We start from the raw sequence: 24,215 nt of genomic DNA, 5'->3' as shown, positions 1-24,215 counted from the left end.
AATTCAATCAGATTCATAGCCTACATCCTGATTTGTTGATATTGAGGCAATGATTTCATGCAAAGGCTTGGGCTTCAGGGCCCCCTGACCCCTTGGGCCCCTGGGCCTGGGCCCGGTAGGCCCATGCAGTAATCCATCCCTGAATATGTCTGGTTCTGAGATGGGGTTTTATGTGGAAAGGGGTAAAAAATGGCGAGGTGAAAGTCTAAGACAAGGTAAAGAATAAGGTAGAAATGTAAGTTTAATGGGACTGGAACAACTCCTCAGAGAAGACGGATGGGCATTTTTTATAATAACATTTCTGCCTGTTGGCATTTTACAGTCCGCTGACAGTAGCAGTAGCAGTGCCAGCTTACAGCTGGGGCCAGAGCGTCCACCTGTTCTGGATTGAGAAAGCTGAAAATATCTGTACAGTATTGTGAAATAAAACAGGACTCTGTTTTTAAAAATAGCCAGCCTCATGGTATGCCTTCCTTTCGCAATTTCTTTGTGTTGATGATCCATGTGGTGGGTTAAGCGTGAACACATACAATACACACATACTTCACCACAGGCCCTACAGAGAGAGATTTCTCCATCCATCTCTCTAGTTCTTTCATACGGTCACACTAACACTCATATGGTCTTCGGTCTTTGAGGAAGGCAAAGGTTGTAGTATGCCTGCTGGTCCCAAAAATCAGGCCCTTTCCATCCACACCAGCCCTGTAAAAACAAGCACTTTCTCAACACATAGTGTATGCTTTACTGGTGGAGATAGACTACTTTATTCATCCCCAAAGGGATATCATGATGTTTTAGCAGCAATTAATAATATTAAAATATTTCACACATACACACAAGTAAAATATAAATATATTTAGGATATGAAACTGATTATAAACTATGATAATCCTCTCCTGACACAAAAGGGAATTGCTATAGCAGTGGGCATGAATGACATGATTATAACAGAATGAATTACTATAACAGTCTGCTATGCAGTCAGTGTCACACACTATTATGTAAGTCAGTCTCAACCTCTGTCTCTTGTCTTTTAGCTGGGGTTAGTAGAAGTTTCTAGCCTGGAAAATCCAGACCCTGATAATCTAGAAAGATTAAGGGTCTGGCGAAGAACAATGTAATGGCCCAACTCGAGGGGCGGCAACAAGCATGCATTTAAAAATCTCACTGCACACAATTGGATAACACTAGACCATGTTTACTCTGAATGATTTCGGACTTCGACGCAATCGGATAACACTACGACCAATGTGTACCGTCCTCCAACGTTGCAGCGCTGTCTTCATTAGTTTAGCTGGTTCCCCGGAATGTTGGGGTAAAAGTAACGTGCATCATTGCTCATTGCCAGAGTGTCCCGCAGAGACAATTCCATTGTGCTCTCGCGAGAACTCCAGGGTAAAAAGTTTCAGAGCAGAGATACAGAACATATGGCTGACTGTTGATGCCATCATTAACTTTCCAATCTCACATGTACAGCACATAGGGTGTATACTTCTAATTTTGTCATGACATAAAAACTCTGTCTGACAACATACAAATGTAATGATGTAATAAAGTAATGCTTGACCTCCCAAGCAAAATAACACTGGTCAGAGATTTGAAAAAAATACCCCTCTGATACTCTCTTATTGTCCTTCTGAACTTATCCACTACCTAACAGATGTCCAAACCTAACAGATACTGGGCAGCAAATCCCTGACTTTTAGCTTCAGCTGACACCTCAACTAGAAATACATGTGCAACGCAGCCCAGGCTATCCGATGAGCTTTGCTTTCAAAGGTATTTTATGTTCAATCAACTTCATAAATCATTTTCATACTCGTTTTCAGCTCGATTACAGTCATATCAGTCACACCCAGATGTAGTGGCTTCCGGTCTTAAAGGGTAGGAGGAAAAGGAAGAGTGAGGGCTGTATTTTGCACACTGGCGGTAAAACTCGTTTTCCACCTGCGCAAAGTTTAATTCGGTATTTTGCATGTTTATTTTTTAAACAATGCGCCTAGGGGTGTGGGAATTAACAACCTAGGGAGGGGCCTGGCGCATTGTCTAAAAATTGCTATTGTACACCTGGTCAGAAGTCTATGGCGAGTTGTTTATGTTATTTTAAGAGCGCATTGTCAACAGTCATATTGGCAGGTGCACGCACCATCCTTCTATCATTCATGAACGCACACCAACGCACGTCCATGCAAAACATTACAAATTGCAAGATTACAATGGGAAACATAATTAGAATAAGGATATTACGAAATACTGTACATCTCATGATAGTTATTCACCATCATTTGCAAATTGGTAATGACAGTTAAAAGTGATTAGGGGAGAGGCGAGAGACACGTATGGAGCACAGATGAAGACACACTGTTACGAGATATAAGCAACTCCTCTGCAGGATAAATGTTGTTTTGTTCAGTCATTTGAGCAATATTTGGGTAAGTGTTGCTTTTTTCAACCTATGTTTTCGATGGTAACCCATTGTCAGTCAATAGTGAAAGTAACTGCATATAACTGTCTTGTCGTTGACTGACATCTTGGTGAAGTTAGTTTCACTTTGCCAATGAGTTCAAATAATAGACGATTGCAAAAGCATGGTTTAGTGGAATTACTATTCCATACGGTCTCGCAAGCAGCCTCCTTCAAATGCGCAGTTGAATGCCAAAATACCGATGCATTTATTTGACATATCGCGCTTTGCGCCGTTAAAGGGAATGACAGATGTCATTCTCATTGGTTTAAATGATTTTACGCCCCAAACACACCCATATGACTGATTAAAAAAACCTAGGAACACCTTGTTGCGCCATGCGCTCGACGTTTGATAACGAAACCCCTCCCAATGTGGACTGGACATCCTACTAAATTTGAATAAGCTTTTGATGAGTGACTATGCGCTTTAGAATGTCATGATAGGGCCCTGAAAGTCGAAAGTTCGACTGTCACCTTCCAAGGGAAACTCCCACTCAGAGTTTTATCAGCTTTTATTACAGAGCTTAAGTTTCAGTCAACTTACAATCCTCTCTTGCTCTCATTTGTTAATCATTTTCAAGAGGCATCACATCTGACCATTTAGCCTGGCTGATGTCAATCTCAATCCTACCTTCTCAGTGATGGTCTGAAGGTCCTCCCCGCCAGTGTAGTGAGGGTCCAGGATGAGGTATCGGATCTCCCCCGAGCTCTCGCTCCACGCAACACCAAGGATAGTGTGTGCTAGTACGCCACCTCCTGTTGGAGTGACAACAGCAACATGCAGTTAATGTAAATAGGTTATCTAATAAGTGAAAAAGAACAATTTCTGTTGTCTGTGGCATGTGTAATGCCATTCATCTCAATTGGCCACTCACCAATCATAACTGGGGTTCCTTCAGTCTCAAAATGGTTTGCTAGCTCTCGTCCTTTTGTGGCTAGCTCAGAGCCTTGGCTTGAAAAACAAGAACAAACTGACCTGACTGAAGACATTTCACTGATGAAGTGAAAGACACTAATGTCTGACAGCATTCATTTCTACGCTCAAATGCAGTGAAACTATATTTACCTGACAAACATGATTTTGGATGTGACTTTCAGCAGCTGATCCAGCACAGCTTGCACCTCAATTGAGCCAATCCACTGACGTGAGCCCACAAAGGCAGCAGGCTTGTCTCCCACATCAACAAGTGCCTACCAGGCACAGAGTAAACCTGGTTTAACTTCACAGACATCCCATACAACAGTAAGAAAATACTATGTGTGTTGGGCAACTGGGGACATTTGCTGTGTGTGTGTCCAGGTGTGCGAGTGTGTGTAAGGAGTAGCTACATGTAATATGCACAGTTACACTGGTGAGAGGGCACCTGTAATCAGCACAGTTACACTGGTGAGAGGGCACCTGTAAGACGTCTGTGCATGTATTTCCTGTATGATCTATTGTATGATCATATCTATGTGCAGGAATGCCATCATCCTTATGTCAGTATCTCTGAACCCGAGGACCCGTACCTATCGGCCATGTAGATAGATCGATACTTTATTGATCCCCAAGGGGAAATTCAAGTGTGCACATACCTGCTGGATCTCCTTGTGGGTGGGCACTGCCCGCTCCACATAACCCTGCTGCTGGAACCACGAGCAGATGGTCTGCAGCGAGCGATAGGCGCAGCCCCAGCCGTTATCATCCACACGGTCTTGCATGTAGTGGTGGTAGCTGTACACACCCTGCACCAGATAGAGCTGAAGGAGGAAGTGACATGTGGATGTTTGTTTCTTTTCTCCCTTTGCTTCTATGCATCTACAGTAGGTAATGTATGTGATGACTACTCAGATAGTAGATTTTTGCCATGGCCAATAAAAAGCACTCTTAAATGTGTACATGTAAGACAGAGGAAAAATGTCTAGGTTAAAAGCTAGAGATAAAAACAAGCAGCTAAGCGACATCTATTGCAACATTTATGCTTGCGTCATATGTGACAGTGAGTCTGCTCATTTCCAACACAGACATATAATAAACATATAACAAATACTTTTGCATTAAGCCTTCTAATTATGCTGATGTCTAATGAAGTTAACTTACATTAGCCCCCTCTAAGTTTGGGTGATTGAGGTGTTCATGAGGATTGCGGAGGTAGCCATCTTTGTAAGGCTGGTCAGGAAACTGAAAAGCATTTGCCCGTCTGAAGTATGGTCTGTCTTCTGGCAGGTTGTATTTTTTGTGTAGCTCCTAAATATAAATAGATGCATTAAAAAAAAAAAATCTCTCTTCTATTTCACCTACCTCACAACAAAATTTGACAAGGAAGTATAATATTACATATTGTAGTAGTGCAGTGTATTGTAATTGTAGCTTAAAATGTCATATCACTACTAGATAGTGACAGTTAATTGCCAATATGAATATCAAGCTAAACTCATGACATTAACTATTTATATTTTAGAGAAATATTTTTTCAAAATAATAGCAAGAATGCAGATAAATTCAATACACATGCAGTTAACAGACTTTCAAATGGTATGTGTGTTGTTGAGCAATCATCATATAGAGAGCAAACCACATAGCTGCTGCTACCATTGCTGTCAGTTATTCAAAATCTCATTTTGTGATACTTTTAAGACTAAAAGAAAAAATATGCCTTGCCTTTCTATATGACTCCAGTTGGCTGTCAGGAATATTAGCAGGATGGACCACACTGACCAGTCCGTTAGGTTCAGGTAACATGAAGTGCAACGGCTGAGGAACAGGAATGGCCGTCCCCTTCATGTGCTGTGTGACAACTTCCTCCATGTCAGACAGCTGACAACACAATGCCCCAATGAGACGTTCACAAACACTGCAGGGGGAAGACGACAGGATAGATGTTGCCATCTCTTTACTGTAAACCTGTGTATAAGCTATTCTCATATCCGACCAGAAATATTAGATGTTTATAGAGTAGACAGAGAGAGTATGTAGACAGATGCAAAAGAGGACTCACATCACAAGACTCTCATCAGCAGCTGTGGAAATCACACAGTCCATGGGGAGGATCATACTCAAAGAGTGGCGCTTCTTGTCTGTGGAAAGGTAAGGAGCCGGACAGTTCTCTTCTCCTGGTACTGTCACCTCCGCCATCAAAGTTAAATTAATGACTGTCTGTGGGTTGTCAGAAATAAAGGAATATGAGAGGATAAGAAAAGACCATATGATGCTGCTTAACCCTCCTTAAACGCATCAGTTTCACCAACATCCATTACATGGCGCTATCTATGAAAGCTCACCAACACATTTTTCTTGTCTTTCCTTTTCTTCTTACCCCCTCCACTCCAGTCCTCCACTCTGTGATGAAAAAAGATGAAAGGTAAACATATATGCTCTGCAAACTGGATTAGGTATAGCCTAGGCTAACCTCACAAATAGCGTGACTGTGATACTCACTCAATATGTTTCTGGAGGTCTCCACATGGCGTATTGGCTGTAACATTTCCTGCAGTGGCTTGGCAGTCTTGATTTGGCCAAATAAATAATGGACTGTTGCACACATGGAAAACTAATGACTCCTCTCTCACTTTGGCACGCAAGTCATTGAAAGCCGTTGACACCGATTTCTGTGATTGTAAGACTACAGGAAATAGATGGGAGTCGTTGTGATTAAATCATGTGTAGTATTGCGTATATCGAACACCGAGATGTAAAACATCAAACAGCTGGTCAATATTGTGGTTTACCGTTAGAGTTCTCCAACCAACACGAAAACTCCAGTGATCCGCAGACACGGAAGATGACAGTGGTGTCAGACGGAGCCTGGACGAAAGAAAAGAGAAATCAATGCTGCACGTATATTAGCCTACAGATTTCCCTCGGGTTATCAATGTAATGTAGCATAAAGATGCAGGCTAACGTGATCTACTGAAAAACAGATGCATGCTATCTGATTATCCTTTATGCTATATAATTACGAACTCAGCTCATGTAATCTACGGCAATATACGCACCATGATATGAGCAAAAACCTAAACTATTAAGTGTTACTATCGATCATTAATGTCTAAAATGTCAGACACCGACTAAGACTCATAGCTCTGACTGTAAACATCAGGAGGCCGCCATATTTGACAGCCGGAAATCAACGTGGCTTTGCCTTCAAGTCTCCGCCCACTTTTCCTCAAGGGCTGCCAGTGAAGAGAGAAATAAAGAAGCACACATGTCGTCTTGTTGAGCTACTCTTTATTGTCTGATGTTATATGAAGTCTTATTGCTCAGGAAATGTAAGAGTCTTTACAATTACAAATGGTAATATACCGCCACTGCAGAGACTTATCTGTGGTGTAGAATCAGAAACTAATTTCATTTTAATAGCCTAAGAATAACACACACACACACACACACAAATGAAAGGACAAATGATTTCATGTTTAAAATCAACCTGAATTACACGATTTTTTTGTGTACTGTTTTACTAAAAAATCTCTTCCCCTGCCTATTCTAAATTCCTGTAGGACAGGGCAGGGGTAAGGGGGAGATGGCTTGACACTTGACACAAAATAAACAAGAAGAAACAGGCCTCGCAATGCGACTGCAATTATTGGCGTTTGAGTCTCTGGGCTCTCTTCAACTCTTCTTCCTCAAATCGGATCCTAATCCTTTCGACTGTGTCTTTATCTGTGTGTGTGAGAAAGTATACATCACACACTCAAGCAACATTAAGAAACCCTTGCACATGAAGTAGGCTAATACATTTTCTTCAAGGCACCCCAAAACATGCATAGAAAATGTATAACAGGAATATTCTCAACTATGTTATGCTATGCATGTAACATCTATGCATAACAGGCATTCCATTTTTTGCCACAACGGAATCGCCATCACTGACTGCACCTTGAATCTATATAGAAAGTATAAGTATATATTAGGCATGGGCAGTTCGCGACTGATTCGGTCAGAAAGAACGAATCCCGAAGGTGAACGACGAGAACTGATTCCCAAAACAAGAGAACTGGTTCTTTTTAACATACAATAATATGGTCACGTAATAAAAGATACAAACAAACAGAGCTTCATCTCCCTCGACTGTATATCGCGATTGAATCTAAAACGTGAATGAGAGTACTACAGCAGGTAGCAATCACGTTGCTATGGGTAAACAAATGATAGGCCTGGCTTTACTTACGTGCCTGCCTGCCAGCACTAGAACTTGGAAAAACGCCATATGATTCTTACTGAATTCCATTTAGTATATTTATGAAAAAAGGCACTTATGTGCTTAATATTAAGCTTGATATTTACATAAATGATGTAACACACCATATGAGACGGAGTTTTAAAGGATATTTAACTTAAGACAACCAAGACGATGCTCTAAAGCATATTTTGACTTAAGGAACTGAAAGAACTGAAAGAACGAATCAAACGAACGATTTGTGAAGGTGAAGGGAACTGAAAGAACTGATTCCCGGAATAGAATCATTTGGCCCATGCCTAGTATATATACTATACTCTTTTGATCCCGTGAGGGAAATTTGGTCTCTGCATTTATCCCAATCCATGAATTAGTGAAACACGCTCAGCACACAGTGAACACACAGTGAGGTGAAGCACACACTAATCCCGGCGCAGTGAGCTGCCTGCAACAACAGTGACGCTCAGGGAGCAGTGAGGGGTTAGGTGCCTTGCTCAAGGGCCGTGCCTACTGGTCGGGGTTCGAACCGGCAACCCTCCGATTACAAGGCCGAAGCGCTAACCAGTAGGCCAAGGATGCCCTATCTATGTGGTTATTATTATTTTAGCCTCACAGTGAATGTGACAACTATAAACTACTTAAGCTCTATTTTACAGTGATGAACAACCATTGCTCTCAGTGGCTAAAAATGGCTGATAATTTCGGACTCTACTTTTTGTCTAAATTTCCACCCACGCCCCACCTATATGGTCTTGTTTGACGGTCTGCATTGGGTTCCCCTTGGTGGATAGTTTCATTTCCTCTCTGCTGGTTCTCTTGCGGTCATCAGGGGCCTTGTCAGGTGTAGAGCCAGTAGACCTACGCGCACCAGACTGGAGGGTGATGCTGTCACTACTAGTGCACTGTCTCATTGAAGGGGCTTTTTCTGTTACCGAGCCAGTGGACCTGCGAGCTCTGAGACCATTCTCTTTTAGCTCAGTGCTATTGTTGTTACTCTGCGTAAAAGCAGATGGGGCATGGTTAAGAGCAGGACTACCAGATCCACGAGCTTCTGGGGCTCTGTCATCTCCCTGCGCTCGCTCCCTGAGCTGGAGTGTGATGCTGTCACTGAGGTTGATGTAGTCCTGGTGCAGAGCTCTGACCTCCTGCTGGAGCAGGTCTTTCTCCTGCTGCACTGTCCAAAGGCAGCTCTCCATGATGGCCTGCTCCTCCCGCAGCCTCTGGGCGCTCTCCTCTGCGTGGGTGCCCCTCTCGGTGCTCTGCCTCAACTCCTCCTTCAGCAGCCGGTTCTCCTCCGTCAGGCGGGCTACGGCCTCAGGCACAGCCTCTGGCTCCTCACGCTGGCCTGTGGCGTGACTGCTCACGGAGAAGCTGGCAGTTGTGGCGAACTTCTCATCCCTGAAAGAGAGCCTGCGGCAACCCCCTGCCTGGCCACCCATCCTGGTGCCAGCTCTCTCACTGGCCCGTGACATCTCCAACTTCTCATCTTGGACCTTCTCGCTTCTCTGACTGTCCAGTTTCTCTTGAAGAGTTTTTTTGTCAGTGGCTAGCTGCTTGTTGTACTGCTCAAGGATTTGATTCTGGGCTCTGAGATCTTCGTACTTCTGCAGGAGCCTCTGAAGGTCGCGGGCACACTGTTTGCAACTCTTCTCTGCCTCTTTAAGCTTTTTCTTCAAGCTGTTATTCTCTATTGTCAACTGAGAGTTTGTGTCTTCTTGTAACACAGGTGCATTTGAATCTCTATCTGTTTTCTCCGAGGAAAATACCCCCTTGTCTCTGAAACTGCTATTTGAACTGTGATCATCTGGTGTTCCCTCCTGGGTTCTCAATTCAGGTTTGCCCACTCGTAACCTCTTATGCAATTTCAAATTGTCTTCCTCAAGTGTCAGCATGGCATTGTTTAACCTGCTTATTAACGTCTCTAGCTCCTCTATCCGCTGGGCACTGGTGTAAGTTGTCTTATTACTATCACCTGCACTGTTTTCTCTGGCACGAGGATATGCTCCAGTGGACCAAGCCTGTGTGGATGTTTTGCTAGGTGATGAAGTGAATTTCTGTGGAATCTCCCTTTCTCTGTCCATAGAAGACTGGTAACTACTGTCCATATTAACTCGTTCAGGTGTGAACTTCGAGCACAAGACTGCAACATGTGCACTGTTCATGCTGCATCTCAGGTAGGTCTACTATTGGAAAATCTTCATTTGTGCACCAGTTCCTATAATCCTGTAACAAATTCATAAGGTAAATATAATTCCCCATATGCAAATGATGCATTATGTTTTGCATAAGAATGAGAAATCTTAACAAAGTCATGTTCAAAGTTCTTGTTTCACAGTAGGCATTAATATCTTCTCCCTCGACATTCCTTACGTTAAGAAACATCTTATTCTTAATAGTCAATACATATTTGACAAAGGTGTTTTGTCCTCCTAGTCACAAAGGCAAAATCTTGATTTTAGTAACAGTTCATTTACCTTTAGTATCAATAATTGAAGTTAGCTAGCAGGGTTACGTTAGGTCAGAGCATGTTAGGTCAACTAATATGGCTAAGTTATCATAACATTAGATAACGCTAGCTGTACGATAGTATGTTAATATCAGTACAGTAGATCTCCGTCAGCGTATGCGATCACAAACTGCCCACTTCCTACTATCCAATTGTATGATTTTAGTTGAAATACGTAGCAAAACATGTCTTGCACAACACCACAGGGTCGTTTTTACTGGCTTATTAACGCCAATAAAAAACATTAAGAGGAACTAGGGGATACCTACCTTCAAATAACTCGAGGTTTCCATAGCAATAGAATTACCCTGATCAAAGATTCTAGAGCGGAGCTCTAGCGTAGCGTAGCGCGTAGCGCTTTAGAATCTTTGCTGATAACACAGGCCTACTACCAGGTGAAGTGTTGATCCATGGCCAAAGAACTAGGCTACCTACCTGGAAATTACAAAGGTTGTACTTCCCTAATGTGGGACATTTTTTGCTCGTCTGACTTCTGTAGTAGGCTATATTAGGCTACAATATGAGGATATGAAATCCACATCCAATTTTGATGACAGGCCCCACAGCTTTTGGCTTTCCCATACTTTCACTGATATTCATTATTTTGGGGAAGAGCCACACACCTGGAGCTTAGGTGTCCCACATTAGGCAGTGTCCCACATTAGGACAATTTAGTGTACATTAAATGGTTTCGTGTAGAGGCATACAGGTGCATCTAAAAATAAGGTGGATAAACTATGAATTCTGTGATCATGGTAAGGTGGACTGCGCCATGTGGTATCGGATTTTTAAAAAGGCATTCAGAACATGTTTGATGATGGTATGGTTATTGTCCAATATTTATAACAATGCCAATGGTATTAAAATATTCCTAGGGTGTTGATTAGTTTTGTGATATTTTAAATGTCAAAAGTTGCAATTGGTGAATAAACTCTTTTGAGAGGTGGATAAACTCTAATAAGAGATGGGTAGCCTAAACTCTATTTCTGAAATTTCAAAGGTGGATAAACTGTGTTTACTTTCGTTTAAACTCCACTACATCCCAGGTTTGACATTAGGAATAAGTCCCAGCTTATTTCCTGGACACGTAGTGGCTGTTGATGCAAGGCCTCTTGATGCTGGGACTCCAGTCTCAGACAGTCCACTCCTTGTGAAATTCCCCCAAGTTCTTGAATCGGTTTTGCTTGACAATCCTCTCAAGGCTGTGGCCATCCCTGTTGCTTGTGCACATTTTCCTACCATATTTTCCCCTTCCGTCAATATTCCATGAATATTCTTTGATACAGCACTCTTACAACAGCCAGGCCTTTAGTTTTATATGACATTTCCTATTGGCCTATGCTGGTAATCACTCTGAAAGCCTGAGAAAGAACATAAATAATCAAATAAGTCTGATTTTCAATTCAAACATAACAAGAAATTACAATAGGGCTAACATAATTTTACATAGAATTTTATAGAATAGGCTAACAGCCATTCCCACAGTTTCTCTGGGGTTTACAGAGCATGCCATTTAGACTGCCACATGGTCATAGACTTTATTAATAGACAGGCCTACCAAAAACCCACAATAAAACTCTAAGCTCAAATCAACCCATTCAATCTGGTGAACTTCCTTAGTGCTAAGGGGTTGTGGGAAAATGCATTCAGATAAGCTGAGTGACGTAGCTCAACTTCGCTTACAGCACTAAACTAGATCCATAGTTGACCCAGGGGTAAATGCACTGATCTGGGCTGTTTGCCAGTGTATAGTTCACACTGTGTAGCCTACTGACTCCCATACCCTTTGCAAGATACCATGGTGTCTTGCCAAATAATGTGAAACTGGTGGTTTTCACCATACACATCTGATAACAGTATTGTACAACAAAGACCAAAAGCAAAGCAACAGGAGAAACGGTGGGTTAGGAATAGGAATAATGAAGAAAGAGAGAGAGAGAGAGAGAGAGAGAGAGAGAGAGAGATTGCACTAGCTTGAGACATGGGAGACAAAGCCCACAGCCGACAAAACAGTCGTGCTGAAAACTCAAACTCCCAACAGCAGACAACCCCCACACCCCCACGCTCGTCTCCATCCCCAAAACGGTGTAACATTATCCATTTCATTGAGCCACAGCCCTGTGGGTGTTAAAGCCCCTCTGGTTGCTAATCAGACCCCGGGCCAGTTTTACGAGGCCTGACACCTGCCTACAGAAAGGACACTGCTGCATATCAATATCCCTTACCTCACCACACAAACACCTCCAGCCTCACGCCTCCTGTAGGACAGAAAGGCGGATGTCTCACTCAGCACATCAAATTCACATTTCAGAGGTCCCTTGGGAGTCTTCCACCACATGGAACTAGATGTATGGTGGGGCGCACACCAACACTTTATATTAAAAACACAGGTTCATAGGCTTACATAGCTGTTTGAATTATTTTTTGGTATAAAACAACTGATTCCAGATGTTCAAGCCATCAGAGATGTCACAAGAATGCTGTTTGCTTGTGTGAACCCTAAGCTTTACCAGAAAGAAAACAGAGAGTACTGTATGAAGGTTGCCTCTGCTTATAACTCCATTCAGTTTGCTTTGATATCCTCCAATCAATCAACTAATATAATAGAGCATTTTTCTAATTAAACAGACGGCATCAGTCTTTGAATAAAGCCTTTGACGTTCTAACTCCAGGCTGGATTATCATTTCCATACAGTGATGTCTGAATTTGATTTGTGGCCACAGGGCCTGGCATCACACGCGGGATGGGATCGCGTGTGTCACCCTCCCAGTGAGATGAGACAGAGAGGACAGCTGAGCTCAGGGGAGGTGATGGATTTACACCACAACCTCTAAGTGCCATGTGCCCGAACACTTCTGTCTACACAGGCCAAAGACATCTTTACAGCAATGGATGGAATCAATTCTTGGCATTGTTATGAGAGCAGAGTTATGTGAGGAGACAACAAATCACATCTGAGTGATTTGTTTAAATTACAGGGAAGAGGAGAGTTACTGTCGCTGTGAAATATTTGATCAATGTGGAATTGATTTGCCTTTTCAAAACTTTAACTGGATTACTGCATTTAAGGTACAGTCGGGGATGTAACAAGGCCAACAAACAACAGAGAGAGTGAGAGCAACACAGAATAAAACTTTAATCAACAATAAATCCAAATGAAGAAAAATATCCATTCCACAAAACATGTGCAAAACACGGCATACAAACAAATAAATGTTCAAAATAAACCAAAAATATTCAGGTCCGATATACGATGGCACATGAACATGTTTTGAGAGCAGTAAAGTGGCATTAACATTCAAACAAATCTCATGTGTATTTAGGCCCTATATGAAGTGGAGTGGACAGGTGAAGGGGCTATGTGTGAGACTGCAGCATTCGAGAGTGCCGACGACACCCTTCCATTGACTTGAATTCTAACAGTTTTGCTATTTTGAGGTCTTTTTGAATATTTTGAATATGATCAAAGCACTCACTCATTTAACAATTTTCCTACCTAATCTACCTAATTTCCAGAGTGTGGAAGTGTGTGTCGTGGATCACACCTTAGTGTGCAGTAAGTGTATGAGTATGTGTATGTGTGTGTGTCCTATGCTTAAGTGTAAGCTGTGATGAGATCGTGACCCTCTGGAGGTCTTGTTCGGGCACGGGCGTGGATCTCGCAGTAAAGCTGACCCTCCACGAAGAAATAGCCTTTCTGCTTCAGGTTCATGTCACAGTCGGAGCACACAAAACAGCCAGGATGACGGAACTTGTCTCTTGCCTTCACCACCGTCCCCCTGAGAGAGAGAGAGAGAGAGAGAGAGAGAGAGAAATAGAGAGAGAGAATCAGCAAGATAGATTGGCAACGAACGGGGATAGAACGATAGAAAGAGAGATGAATTATTCCGGACTGAATTTTGACAATTTCAGAATTCATATCCCTGTAAATGAAATACACTATATAATCTTGATCACAAAACTGGTTTAATCCATTGTTTGACAAACTAAAAAAGGGCAAAATATGGATTACTACTGTTTGTGGTATGTAAAAGATATACTGAATGATCAACAGAAAATCAGTGTTAACAGTATTCAGTGTTATCAGTGTTAACAGACTGTATCTTGACACAATGACAAGAAGAGAGGTGAGATGAGATGTTCCGTGCCACTCACACTATCCCGTTGCCACACTTGTCGCACACAGGCAGTTTCTGCAGGTTCCCAGTCGGAGCGGCAGGTTTAGAGGTGGGAGCCCTCACGGTCCTTGTCACCAGTGGTCGAGTACCTAGACATACATCTCGTCAGTCATGCTCAAAATATTTTACAGTACAGAGGCTAAACTAAGTAGATCTAATCTACAAACCCATTATGAGGCTGCATGCCCAACATTTAGATATTAACCTCAAAAACTTATTAAGAGTGTATCAGGCATGCTATACTGAAAAACAAATCTGCATTGCACTGTACTGCACTACATTTTATATTTTGTCATACAAACACAGGTAAGCATATTAATGAGTAATGAGGAATGTGTGTTGGTGTTTGTTGGTGTGTGTGTTTCTCACCATCGCTGTTGACGTAGTCCTGCAGGGCCTTGAAGGAGCCAGACTGGCGGGGCTCATGCAGCTCGTCCTCCTGGTCCTTCTGTAGCATGCGGTACACATCCGACTCTTCTATGGAGGTCAGGGTTCTGGGGCTGGGGGCAGATACAGCGGGAACAGGATGTCCGCAAGAACGAACACGTTTAGACCACTAAAAAATAACCTTTCCAAAGCCAATTTTAGACTACTATATTGACAAAAGTGCACTCTTAAAACGAATGTGTTGAAAGAGTGGGGCCATTCTTGTATCTGCACCATTTGTGAATGGTGAGTTAATTCCAGTGAGTTATCTCACTGCTAAATGAACATAAGTATGAACTTCCCACTTCACATTTTCTTGTGTCTCATTGAGGAGAACAATACTGTATGTGAATATTAGACACAGAGAAAGATGAAAGTATTGAGACAGGGCTACTGATTTAAAGAGACCATTTGAGGAGTTTTTAATTCTCGTCCTTTTGACAAACATGAGACAAGAGTAAATATCCCAAAGCAATTATCCAAAATCAAACAACAAAGAGTATTTGTTGCAACAAGCCGTAACAATAATAATCAAGCAAAAGCCTAATTTGGCAAACCATTGAAGAAGTGCAATTGACCCATCTTTCTCCCTTCCCTAGCTAAGTTCAGCCTGCATGCTGAAATGAGAAGTGAGAAAAAGGAGGCAGAGAGAGAGAGAGACAGAACAGGGGAGATAAAGGGAGATGGAGAGAGAGGCACATTCCTGTGAGCTTGGGTAATCTGCACACTGACACCACATATATCTGCTGTTCTAATGGGAGACATATGACGGTTTTGAAAGCTGTCGCGATCACAATTGTGTGTGTGTGTGTGTGTGTGTGTGTGTGTGTGTTTGTGTGTGTGTGTGGTAGACCTCGGGCACACCTGAGCTGTTCTTCAAAGATCCCCACCACTCTTTCACAAGACCCCGATTAGGGGTTGAGGCTCTGCTACTGTTGAGATGTAGTACGTGGGGGGGCCTGTCCTGTGGTGTTGGAACACTTTAGCAGCAATAGTTGCTTACCCTGATTTTGTATACCTCATCGTAGATGGTAGTGATGGATGACATGGCAAGAAAAGGAATAGTGAAGTGGCCAAAATAAAAGTCACAATAGAACCAAACTGAATTGTTTTTGACAGAAAGTTGCTGGGACTGTATAGCAGATGTGTGAGATCTAGAGTGAACTGGCTGATCTGACAGTAAGGGATCCTCATAAAAGCCTGATGGGGAACTGAGAGACAGTCATCACAGATGCAGATGGATTCAAAAATGAGAAATGAGAAAGAGGAGTGAGGAGAAGGAAGGACCACCACGGAAGTACTATTGACACCCTCTGTCTTGGTCTGTTTAGGGGACAGCCAGGTGATTGTGATTAAGAAAGGATTTCGGAGAACCCAAACAAATCAAAAAGAAGCGAAGAAATGTAATAGTGAGAAGGACTCATTACAACTCATTACAAATGGACCTAATGAACATAATCAATGAGGGACGTTAGGTAAGGATACAGAGTTATATACATATCAACTCTTCTTTACTGGCCATTACTGTAAATCCCTCTGTGGGTTTGGAGAGGGGACTTCAGGCTGGTCAAATGCTGATGGGAATGAGAGGAGTGAGGACGAGTGAAAGCCTTAGGCCAGTTGTTGGCATTCCCCTCATACCATCAGAGGGTCAGGCCCATTGCAAAAACAAGCAGCAGATCTGTGCCGACTTGGCAGGATATTCACTTGGATATGGCATAGCCAAAGAACCACAGTGCATGCATGAGATATGTCCAGTGGACTGAGACCTGTGCTGCCCATATGACTGCTCACCTCACAGGTTTGTCCTGGACGAGGCCCCTCATCTGTCCGTGCATGGCATCCTGGATGTTTCCTGAAGAGTAGAGTCCGATGGGGGTGTTATAGGAGGCGCTCACCAGCTGACGCTTGTCATCAATGTTCGCTGCAGCCACAAAAGGCTGGGCCTGACGGTTATGGCCTGTTCCTATTGGTCGATACTCCTGGAAGTAGGTATTGAAGTCTGTTTTATTAGCTGTAATTGACCTGAAGACACTAAAAAGGTGGACTTGGCTGATATAAATGTCCACACATGCCTACATGCACACACACACACATACACACAAACACAATATCATACCTGTGGCTCTGCTTCTAAGTTGATTTTAAAAGGGTTGACTTTCCCACCCTCCGATACGTTTGGAGACCACAGTCTGCTCTCAGACCTACAGAGCACAGAAAACGAAAGAAGCAAGCAGTCACCAATGGTCTAAAGGCCACACATGAGGTCAGCTCTGTCAGGATCGGCCAACTGATTGTCCTGACCAGGGTTGAGTGTTGATCAAGCTCAGAGAACCCTACACAGATGGGCTTAGAGGTTCTAGCTGAAGAACCCCACAGATGGGCTTAGAGGTTCTATCTGAAGAACCCCACACAGATGGGCTTAGAGGTCCTAATAATAATAATAATAATAATAATAAAAATAAAAATAATAATAATAATAATAATAAGCTTTATTTGTATAGCACCTTTCATACACAGAATGCAGCTCAAAGTGCTTTACATTTGAAGCATGTAACACAATAATAATCAGTCAGTCATTATCAATCACTTTTCTTCATTGCTAGGGGCCGTTTATGATCCACTCAGCAACATATCAAAAATATAGAAAATGACATGTCATAAGACTGGCAGCCTTAACCCTCTTACCCCCCACAAGCACGCCATATGGCAACTGTGGCAAGGAAAAACTCCCATATTCCAGGAAGAAACCTTGAGCAGAACCTGACTTAATAGGGGGAGCCCATCTGCTTCTGGCTGGCTGCGCCCTCCAATAGCAGCAGATGTAGAATAATCTGGAAAAAGTAGTCTACAAGATAAGATGAGTTAACTAAAAGCTTTCCTGTACAGGTATGTTTTCAGATCTTTTTAAAAAATATTTACTGAACTCGCCTGCTTGATGTACAGAGGCAGGGTGTTCCATAGTTTGGGGGCATAATGGATAAACGCAGCTTCTCCACTTTGTTTGTGGAGCACTTTGGGTACGATTAAAAGATTAGAATTGGATGATCTAAGTTTCCTTTGTGGTTGATAAGATATTAAAAGCTCAGAGATATATGAAGGTGCTATGCCATTCAGAGCTTTGTAAGTAATTAACATAACCTTAAAATCAATTCTATAGGAAATAGGGAGCCAGTGCAGTTCAGCCAACACAGGGGTGATGTGTTCTCTCTTCTTGGTCTTAGTTAAAAGTCTAGCCGCAGAGTTCTGTATGAGTGCCAATTTCTTTAGATGTTTTTTGGGAAGACCAGTGAAAAGTGCATTGCAGTAGTCTAACCTGCTAGTGATAAAGGCGTGAATTAGTTTTTCTGCATCTTGTTGAGTTAAAAAGGGCCGCACTTTGGCAATGTTTCTCAAGTGGAAATAGGCTGTCTGAGTAACTTTACTGATATGGGGCTTAAAACTTAACTCTGCATCTAAGATGACACCGAGGCTTGTTACTTTTGGTTTGACCTGGTGCGCCAAGTTCCCCAGATTACTAAGAACAATATCTCGCTTTAGTTTTGGTCCAACCAAAAGTACCTCTGTTTTGTCATCATTTAATTTAAAAAATGTTTTGCTCATCCACTGATTAATGGAGGTTAGGCATGCAGTGAGGGAACAAAGGCCATCTGGGTTAGTTGGCTCCACAGAAATATACAATTGGGTATCATCTGCATAGCTGTGGAAGTTCACATTATGCTGACTTATGACGTTTCCCAATGGAAGCATATATAGGGAAAATAGCAGGGGACTAAGGCAGCTCCCCTGGGCCACACCAAAAGGCAAGTCATGTTTTTCAGATACATGATCTCCTAGACTGGTATAAAAATCTCTGCCAGTAATGTAGGTTTGAAACCAGTTTAGAGCATTATCAGAGATTATCAGGTTCTAGCTAAAGAACCCCACATATGGGCTTAGAGGTTCTAGCTAAATAACCCCACACAAATGGGTTTAGAGGTTCTAGCTGAAGAACCCCACATAGATGGGCTTAGAGGTTCTAGCTGAAGAACCCCACACAGATGGGCTTAGAGGTTCTAGCCGAAGAACCCCACATAGATGGGCCTATATGTTGTGAGTGAGAGCTGATAGCAGCAGCAGTAGCCTTTACCTGCACCTCCAGCTCAGCATGCCTGTGCTCAGCACTGCCGCAGAGGCATGAATCAAAGAAAAGGAATGTGTGTGTGTGTGTGTGTGTGTGTGTGTTGGGGATTAAACTGAGATGAGTGGGAGATGGAAAGAGAGAGGCTGATACGGAGAGATGAAGAGAGATAGACCGATGAAGAAAAATAGAGACATAATGGGGAAGGAAGAGGTGAAAAGAACCAGACCGGCAGAGACAGGAGAGAGAAAGAGAGATGAGATGAGGACAGTGATAGAGGGAGGGACAAAAAGAAGCTCTTTGCACTGACAGGGGATCTACAGATCACTAGCACAATGCAAAATGGGCTGTCTGCAACCCCAGATTTAAACTCTTGACATTAGAGACCGTCTCAGTAGAATGATTTGTAGGTTTTCCAGCCATCACACTCACAGGAGCAGTGGGAATCTCCGATGTCTATCAGACCTGGATGTGAATGCTTCAGCAGTTAACATCACTGTTCAGGAAGGCCAAATCATTTGGGGAAGAAAAGTAAAAAGCTTTGTATCTCTCTCTCTCTCTCTCTCTCTCCCTCTCTCTCTCTCTCTCTGTGTATCTGTGGTGCGTCTGTGTGTGTGTGTGTGTGTGTGTGTGTGTGTGTGTGTGTGTGTGTGTGTGTGTGCATCTCACCTCTCTATAGTGAGACACAGCTGATGGCCACAGTCCTTGATTCTGTTCTGGGCCTCACAGTGCATCAGGTTCTCAGCAGGCATGCCTCCAATCGCTATGATGACGTCACCAGGACACAGATTGGCCCTGGCCGCCTTACTGCCAGGGTTAATCTGATTACACAGGCAAAGATGGATAAAAGTGGGGGAGAAGTGAAGAGTGTTGGAGATAAAGGAGACAGAAAGAGTTTATTGTAAATAACATGTAAGATAACACTTCATTTCAGACAGCATTGCAAGCTAAGAATAGAACGAATTTTAGTAATGTGTCTGGTCTTGGATTAGTTTGATTTGTTCAACACTACATTCTGTAGCTGCATGCAGACAAAGCCAATCTCTTCATAGCAAACAGTATCAGGCTTCAGCATGAGCGCCACTGACAACTGACATCATGAGGGAGACATGTCATTTTTCTTCCCCTCTGTCTCCCCCTCTCTCTCTCTCTCTCTCTCTCTCTCTCTCTCTCTCTCTCTCTTTCTCTTTGTGCCACTCACACTCTCTCACTCACACACAGGAGCACACTGTAGCTCTGTTCCTTATTCAAACCTAATTGGTTTAAACGGAGTTGTATATTTTAAAGGGGGCTTGTATGGCATGGACACATCACTTGGACGTTGGTTTCCCCAGCATTGTGTTGCAACTGTAAGCATCTTCTGATCAGCTCTTGATAAAGTCATATTTTCGACAGGCATCCCTGATCTGCTCCTCTCCTCTGTACCTATATGCAGTGAATTGTATGGTTCCAACGTACAGTGGAGGAAAATGAACTCTATATGAGACAGATGAGGGCAGGAGGGAGAAGAAGGATGAGAGTAGAAATGAATAGATGAAAGGAGAGGAGAGGAGAGGAAAACAGAGAAGAAGGGTCAAGAAGCCTGAAAAAGTCATCTTTCTTTTAAATAAACATCATTCTCTGTCTGGGGGGAGCCATCCCTTTCTCCTTTGGATGCTCCATCTGTTTTTGTGCTGTGTGATAGCACAGGCTTGTTCCTGAACCTTGTGTGTGTAGGTGTGTGTGTCTGTGTGTGTGTGTGTGTGTGTGTGTGTGTGTGTGTGTGTCTTTTGAAATCCTTTTCCTCAATGGTATGTTTGTTCATGTAAACTGTTTCTTTTAGTGTCAGTCTCTTCCTCCGTTCACACACATAAGCACATCAATATCTCTTCTCCAGCTTCCCCAGTCTCCCTGCCTCTCTCTCTCTCTCTCTCTCTCTCTCTCTCTCTCTCTATTTCTCTCTCCTGCACCCCCCCTCTTTCTTTTTTCCCTCTCTCTCCCTCTTCTCTCTCTCTCTCTCTCTCTCTCTCTCACACAGAGTAAATAGATCTTGTGGAGTGATGATGTGCAGAAACCTCGCAGTGCACAGTCACAAGTGTCTCTGCATTGCATGATCACCCCAGCTTGAGCTTCAGATCCACATCCCTGATCCACCCTCACCCACAGGAATCACAAATCTGAGCCACAGTGGGGGCAGATATAGCAACATCATGGACCCTGGCTGCACTGTGTTATGGACACCTGATGTCTGGGACCAGGCCCAAACCCACCCTGTCTTCTGGTCATCCCCCAGAATGTGTGTGGGGTCATCCTACCCCGTCTTCTCCTGCCAGAGACCGGAGTCTGAACTGCAGCTATACGCTGAGCCTCACGCTAGGGAGACCTCTCGAAGGTCACGCGGCTATAAATAAGCCGAGGGGAGGGGATATGGGACCAGTGGGAAGACGGATCGTGGAAGAAGCAGAGATTTACGCATCGCGGCCGAGGCAGCCGTGGGCGTTTGCAGTGCAGCGCTCCTGTCTCTTGTTGTCGGGTCAGATCAAGCCTCGCTGAGGAACTCCCGGTCCTCCTCCCCAGGAGTGTACAGTATGTCTGCAATCAGCCTGGCTGTCTGGCCTGATCGCTCCTGAGTAGAACCAGCACTGTGGCCCTCGTATCTCTCTCTTATATAAGCCTCCCATTACCCCCATTGTTTTAGTTCACCAACTATGCTCAGTAAGTGAATATCATTTACTCGACTCCCTTGCGTCAGAGCAGTGCCTTGTCCCCTGAGGACATTAATAGTGCTCTGTTTACATTTCCAATTGAACAACAGAAGAGGAGGAGGGGGAGCTGTAGGCCTCTATGCTGACCAAACATGGCCGTGGTGGTGCAGCAGTGTGAATAGAAGTGAATGAGAGCTTAGGGTAACGCTGAGTGAACTGTAGGAATGCACCGAAAAAGGGCTAAATCTTATTAAAAGACTCGGCACAGGACGGCCAAGCTGTAAGTCTATACAGAGTTGGAGTCGGAGCCGTTGGATAATCAATGAGTGCTTTGTGCCGGGGTTATTAAAATAGGAGGAAGGAGAGGAGAGAGAGAGAGAGAGTGATAGATGTGTGTCCTGTGGACGCTGCGGCCTCGTAAGACACTGCGGCCTCATAAGACGCTCTGAGTCACACACCACAGCCAACACAGCTCGGCTCTTTTATGCGCTAAATGTGATTACGCCAGACCACAGATTTGTGTGCTAGTGGAAAGACCTAGCACCTCTCTCTCTCTCTCTCTCTGTCTCTGTCTCTCTCTCTCTTTTTCTCACCCCATTTCCCCTCCCCATCCCTCTACATCCTTTCATCGTACTCCTCCCTCAACAGCTCGTTTGGAGGAGAGGGGAGACAGGTGTGAGCGTTCCTGTATTGCAGTTGGGAGGCTCATTTGGATGACGCACTGCTGACGCTTTTAGAAAATGGTCAGCGACCCCCTCCTCTTCACCTCATCCCCAAGCCTAAATATAGTCCCTCACAAAGCCTCTGAATTTGCCTCACTCTGGATGCCATTCTTTCACAGATCGTTAATGAGAGAAATGAGAAGAGAGTGAAACAAAGTGCAGAAGCGCAAAAGCCATCGCCGCGTTCCCCAGTGGCGGCGCTTGCTGGGTTTCATTATGGCTTTTGAGGCTGCGCAGCTTGACACGTTTGTGATGAAGTGCAATGAGTAAACGAAGCCCTTGATGGGATGTCGGAAGGAATTCTGGGTGAAACGTCTTTGCAAGAGGGCTGAAGCCAGACCTAAAAAAGGGGCTGTTATTTCAGCTGTTAGGGATGCCTGCTTGGCTTTGTTTGAGCTGTGTATTGTCACGCATTTCTCTGAATGTGTGTGTGTGTGTGTGTGTGTGTGTGTGTGTGTGTGTGTGTGTCTGTGTGTCTGTCTTTCTGTGTGTGTGCCTTAGTGTATGACACAGTCTTCTATTTCTGTTCTAAGCTGGGCAGCTTTATAGCCTGGACACACAGGTGTGTTGACCACTTGGTGGGTCAGGCTACATGGTGGCAAAGTTACACCAGACATGTCCTCACAGCGGCCCTGCAAACACCCTAAACCAGAGAAAACATACCATCATGCACCTCTTTGTCAACCTGTCTACCATCATCTTTCTCTCTCTTTGTCTCTGACACACACACATACGCACACACACACACACACACACACACACACACACACACACACACACACACACACACACAGACCACAGGTTCTCCTCTACACAAACACACCACACATGTTAAGAGTTGAAGTAAATGGAGGGTTTAGCTGCCTGCTGTCTAGTGTGGCCAACAGGCTGCTGCAGTGACAGTGCAGCCCCAGCACCAAGCCCACTAATGCTCCACACATTTACACCAGCAGTACCACTGATGCAGGACATATGGACAGAGAGGATCTGTCCCCACTGTACACACACACACACACACACACACACACACACACACACACACACAATACATGCATAAAGGCACTATAAAAATACCAAACTATTCTACAATTCTACAAATGTTAGTGTTCTGGTTCATAGAGATGCATACAGTATATTTAGTCTAAGCCCCAGGCCAAATAAGCACACATACTCACCCTGGAGATGCTCAGGGGCTGGTTGAAGTCCTTCCCCCCGACTAGTCTGAAGCCCCATGGGGCAGGTCCATCCAGGACAACATTCACTGGCATATCCGTGTCGTGTCCTAGTGCCCCTGCTTGTGTGTATGTGTCTCTGTGTGTGTGTGTGTGTGTGTGTGTGAGTGTGTGTCTGTCCCTGTCAGACTCACCAGTGTGTGTGTGTGGTTTTGAGTGAAAATCGCCACAGGGTGCTGTTGTACAGACTACTACAGTACTCTGGCTCAGGCCCTTTAAGCAAGAGCGTGTGGAAGAGGGATGGGAGACCACTCCCCCACGCCTGGCCATTGGGTATACCAGAGAGGACCGGGATCAGCTCTGCACATCTTTCTCTCTTTCTCTCCCACCCTCTCCTCTCCTCCCTCCCTCTCTCTCTCGCATTTCAGATCATATATCTCTCTATCTCACTCTCTTCATTTTCACCACATTCTTCATTCTGTCTGTCACTACGCCACTATGGCAAATCCTCCCCGTGCCTTGAATGGGTCTCTCAGATCCTCTGTGAGTCTTGCTACCAGTTCTGCCTCTTACATTTTTGTCTCTTTGCCTTGCTAATAGTCACCCTCAATCCCCGTTTCACCACCTGCCTGCTGAGCATTTGAGCTACCTCTCAGCATTTTGTCAAAACAACTGGACGAAAGCTGCAGTATTCTGTGTGTTCTCATCGCTCGCTCTCTCCTCTTGCAAGTCTGCTGGATATAAACACTCTGCTGCTCCAGAGATGGAACTCAGGCCAGGG

The 24,215-nt window shown here is 43.8% G+C and overlaps 3 protein-coding genes across 4 annotated transcripts; all 3 read right to left on the bottom strand.

The window, feature by feature from the left end:
- Positions 1 to 223: 223 nt before the first annotated feature.
- Positions 224 to 6,588, bottom strand: ufsp2 (ufm1-specific peptidase 2). The gene is made up of 12 exons (XM_042105329.1): positions 6,442 to 6,588; positions 6,175 to 6,250; positions 5,885 to 6,068; positions 5,728 to 5,785; positions 5,445 to 5,602; positions 5,108 to 5,300; positions 4,547 to 4,693; positions 4,042 to 4,206; positions 3,533 to 3,657; positions 3,342 to 3,418; positions 3,098 to 3,222; positions 224 to 702 (listed from the first exon to the last, which is right to left on the bottom strand). Exons 1-12 carry the CDS (start codon positions 6,442 to 6,444, stop codon positions 616 to 618), a joined length of 1,398 nt encoding a protein of 465 aa, XP_041961263.1. The 5' UTR covers positions 6,445 to 6,588; the 3' UTR covers positions 224 to 615.
- A 250-nt stretch (positions 6,589 to 6,838) lies between these two features.
- Positions 6,839 to 10,476, bottom strand: si:dkey-256e7.8 (coiled-coil domain-containing protein 110). Of its 2 annotated transcripts, none has more exons than XM_042105316.1 (3): positions 10,401 to 10,476; positions 8,368 to 9,848; positions 6,839 to 7,108 (listed from the first exon to the last, which is right to left on the bottom strand). In XM_042105316.1, exons 2-3 carry the CDS (start codon positions 9,785 to 9,787, stop codon positions 7,029 to 7,031), a joined length of 1,500 nt encoding a protein of 499 aa, XP_041961250.1. In that variant the 5' UTR covers positions 9,788 to 9,848; positions 10,401 to 10,476; the 3' UTR covers positions 6,839 to 7,028. The 2 variants fall into 2 exon arrangements, with proteins under 2 accessions (XP_041961250.1, XP_041961241.1); XM_042105307.1 differs by lacking the exon at positions 10,401 to 10,476 and adding an exon at positions 10,100 to 10,390.
- A 2,768-nt stretch (positions 10,477 to 13,244) lies between these two features.
- pdlim3a (PDZ and LIM domain 3a) lies at positions 13,245 to 23,770 on the bottom strand. Its single transcript, XM_042111195.1, has 7 exons — positions 23,438 to 23,770; positions 19,526 to 19,677; positions 16,856 to 16,940; positions 16,531 to 16,718; positions 14,680 to 14,810; positions 14,288 to 14,399; positions 13,245 to 13,911 (listed from the first exon to the last, which is right to left on the bottom strand). Exons 1-7 carry the CDS (start codon positions 23,762 to 23,764, stop codon positions 13,728 to 13,730), a joined length of 1,179 nt encoding a protein of 392 aa, XP_041967129.1. The 5' UTR covers positions 23,765 to 23,770; the 3' UTR covers positions 13,245 to 13,727.
- Between the last annotated feature and the right edge of the window lie 445 nt (positions 23,771 to 24,215).

This window comes from Alosa sapidissima, chromosome 1, assembly GCF_018492685.1.
Source record: "Alosa sapidissima isolate fAloSap1 chromosome 1, fAloSap1.pri, whole genome shotgun sequence".
In the NCBI taxonomy this organism is placed as follows: Eukaryota; Metazoa; Chordata; class Actinopteri; order Clupeiformes; family Clupeidae; genus Alosa; species Alosa sapidissima.
The sequence above is the reverse complement of the archived record's forward strand: the minus strand, read 5'-3'. Positions and strand labels throughout refer to the sequence as shown.

Bases quoted from the DNA above. Each gene is read 5' to 3' on its own strand.
- si:dkey-256e7.8 (XM_042105316.1), bottom strand. From the start codon at position 9,787: ATGAACAGTGCACATGTTGCAGTCTTGTGCTCGAAGTTCACACCTGAA. The intron at 7,109-8,367 runs GTGGGGCGTGGG...TCACACACACAG, and splicing joins CGTCAAACAAGACCATATAG to ATAAAGACACAGTCGAAAGG.
- pdlim3a (XM_042111195.1), bottom strand. From the start codon at position 23,764: ATGGCCAGGCGTGGGGGAGTGGTCTCCCATCCCTCTTCCACACGCTCT. The intron at 16,719-16,855 runs GTATGATATTGT...ACCTACTTCCAG, and splicing joins ACTTAGAAGCAGAGCCACAG to GAGTATCGACCAATAGGAAC. The intron at 14,400-14,679 runs GTGAGAAACACA...ATGTATGTCTAG, and splicing joins GGACTACGTCAACAGCGATG to GTACTCGACCACTGGTGACA.
- ufsp2 (XM_042105329.1), bottom strand. The intron at 6,069-6,174 runs GTAAACCACAAT...TATTTCCTGTAG, and splicing joins TTGGTTGGAGAACTCTAACG to TCTTACAATCACAGAAATCG. The intron at 5,301-5,444 runs GTGAGTCCTCTT...TTCCCCCTGCAG, and splicing joins GCTGATGAGAGTCTTGTGAT to TGTTTGTGAACGTCTCATTG.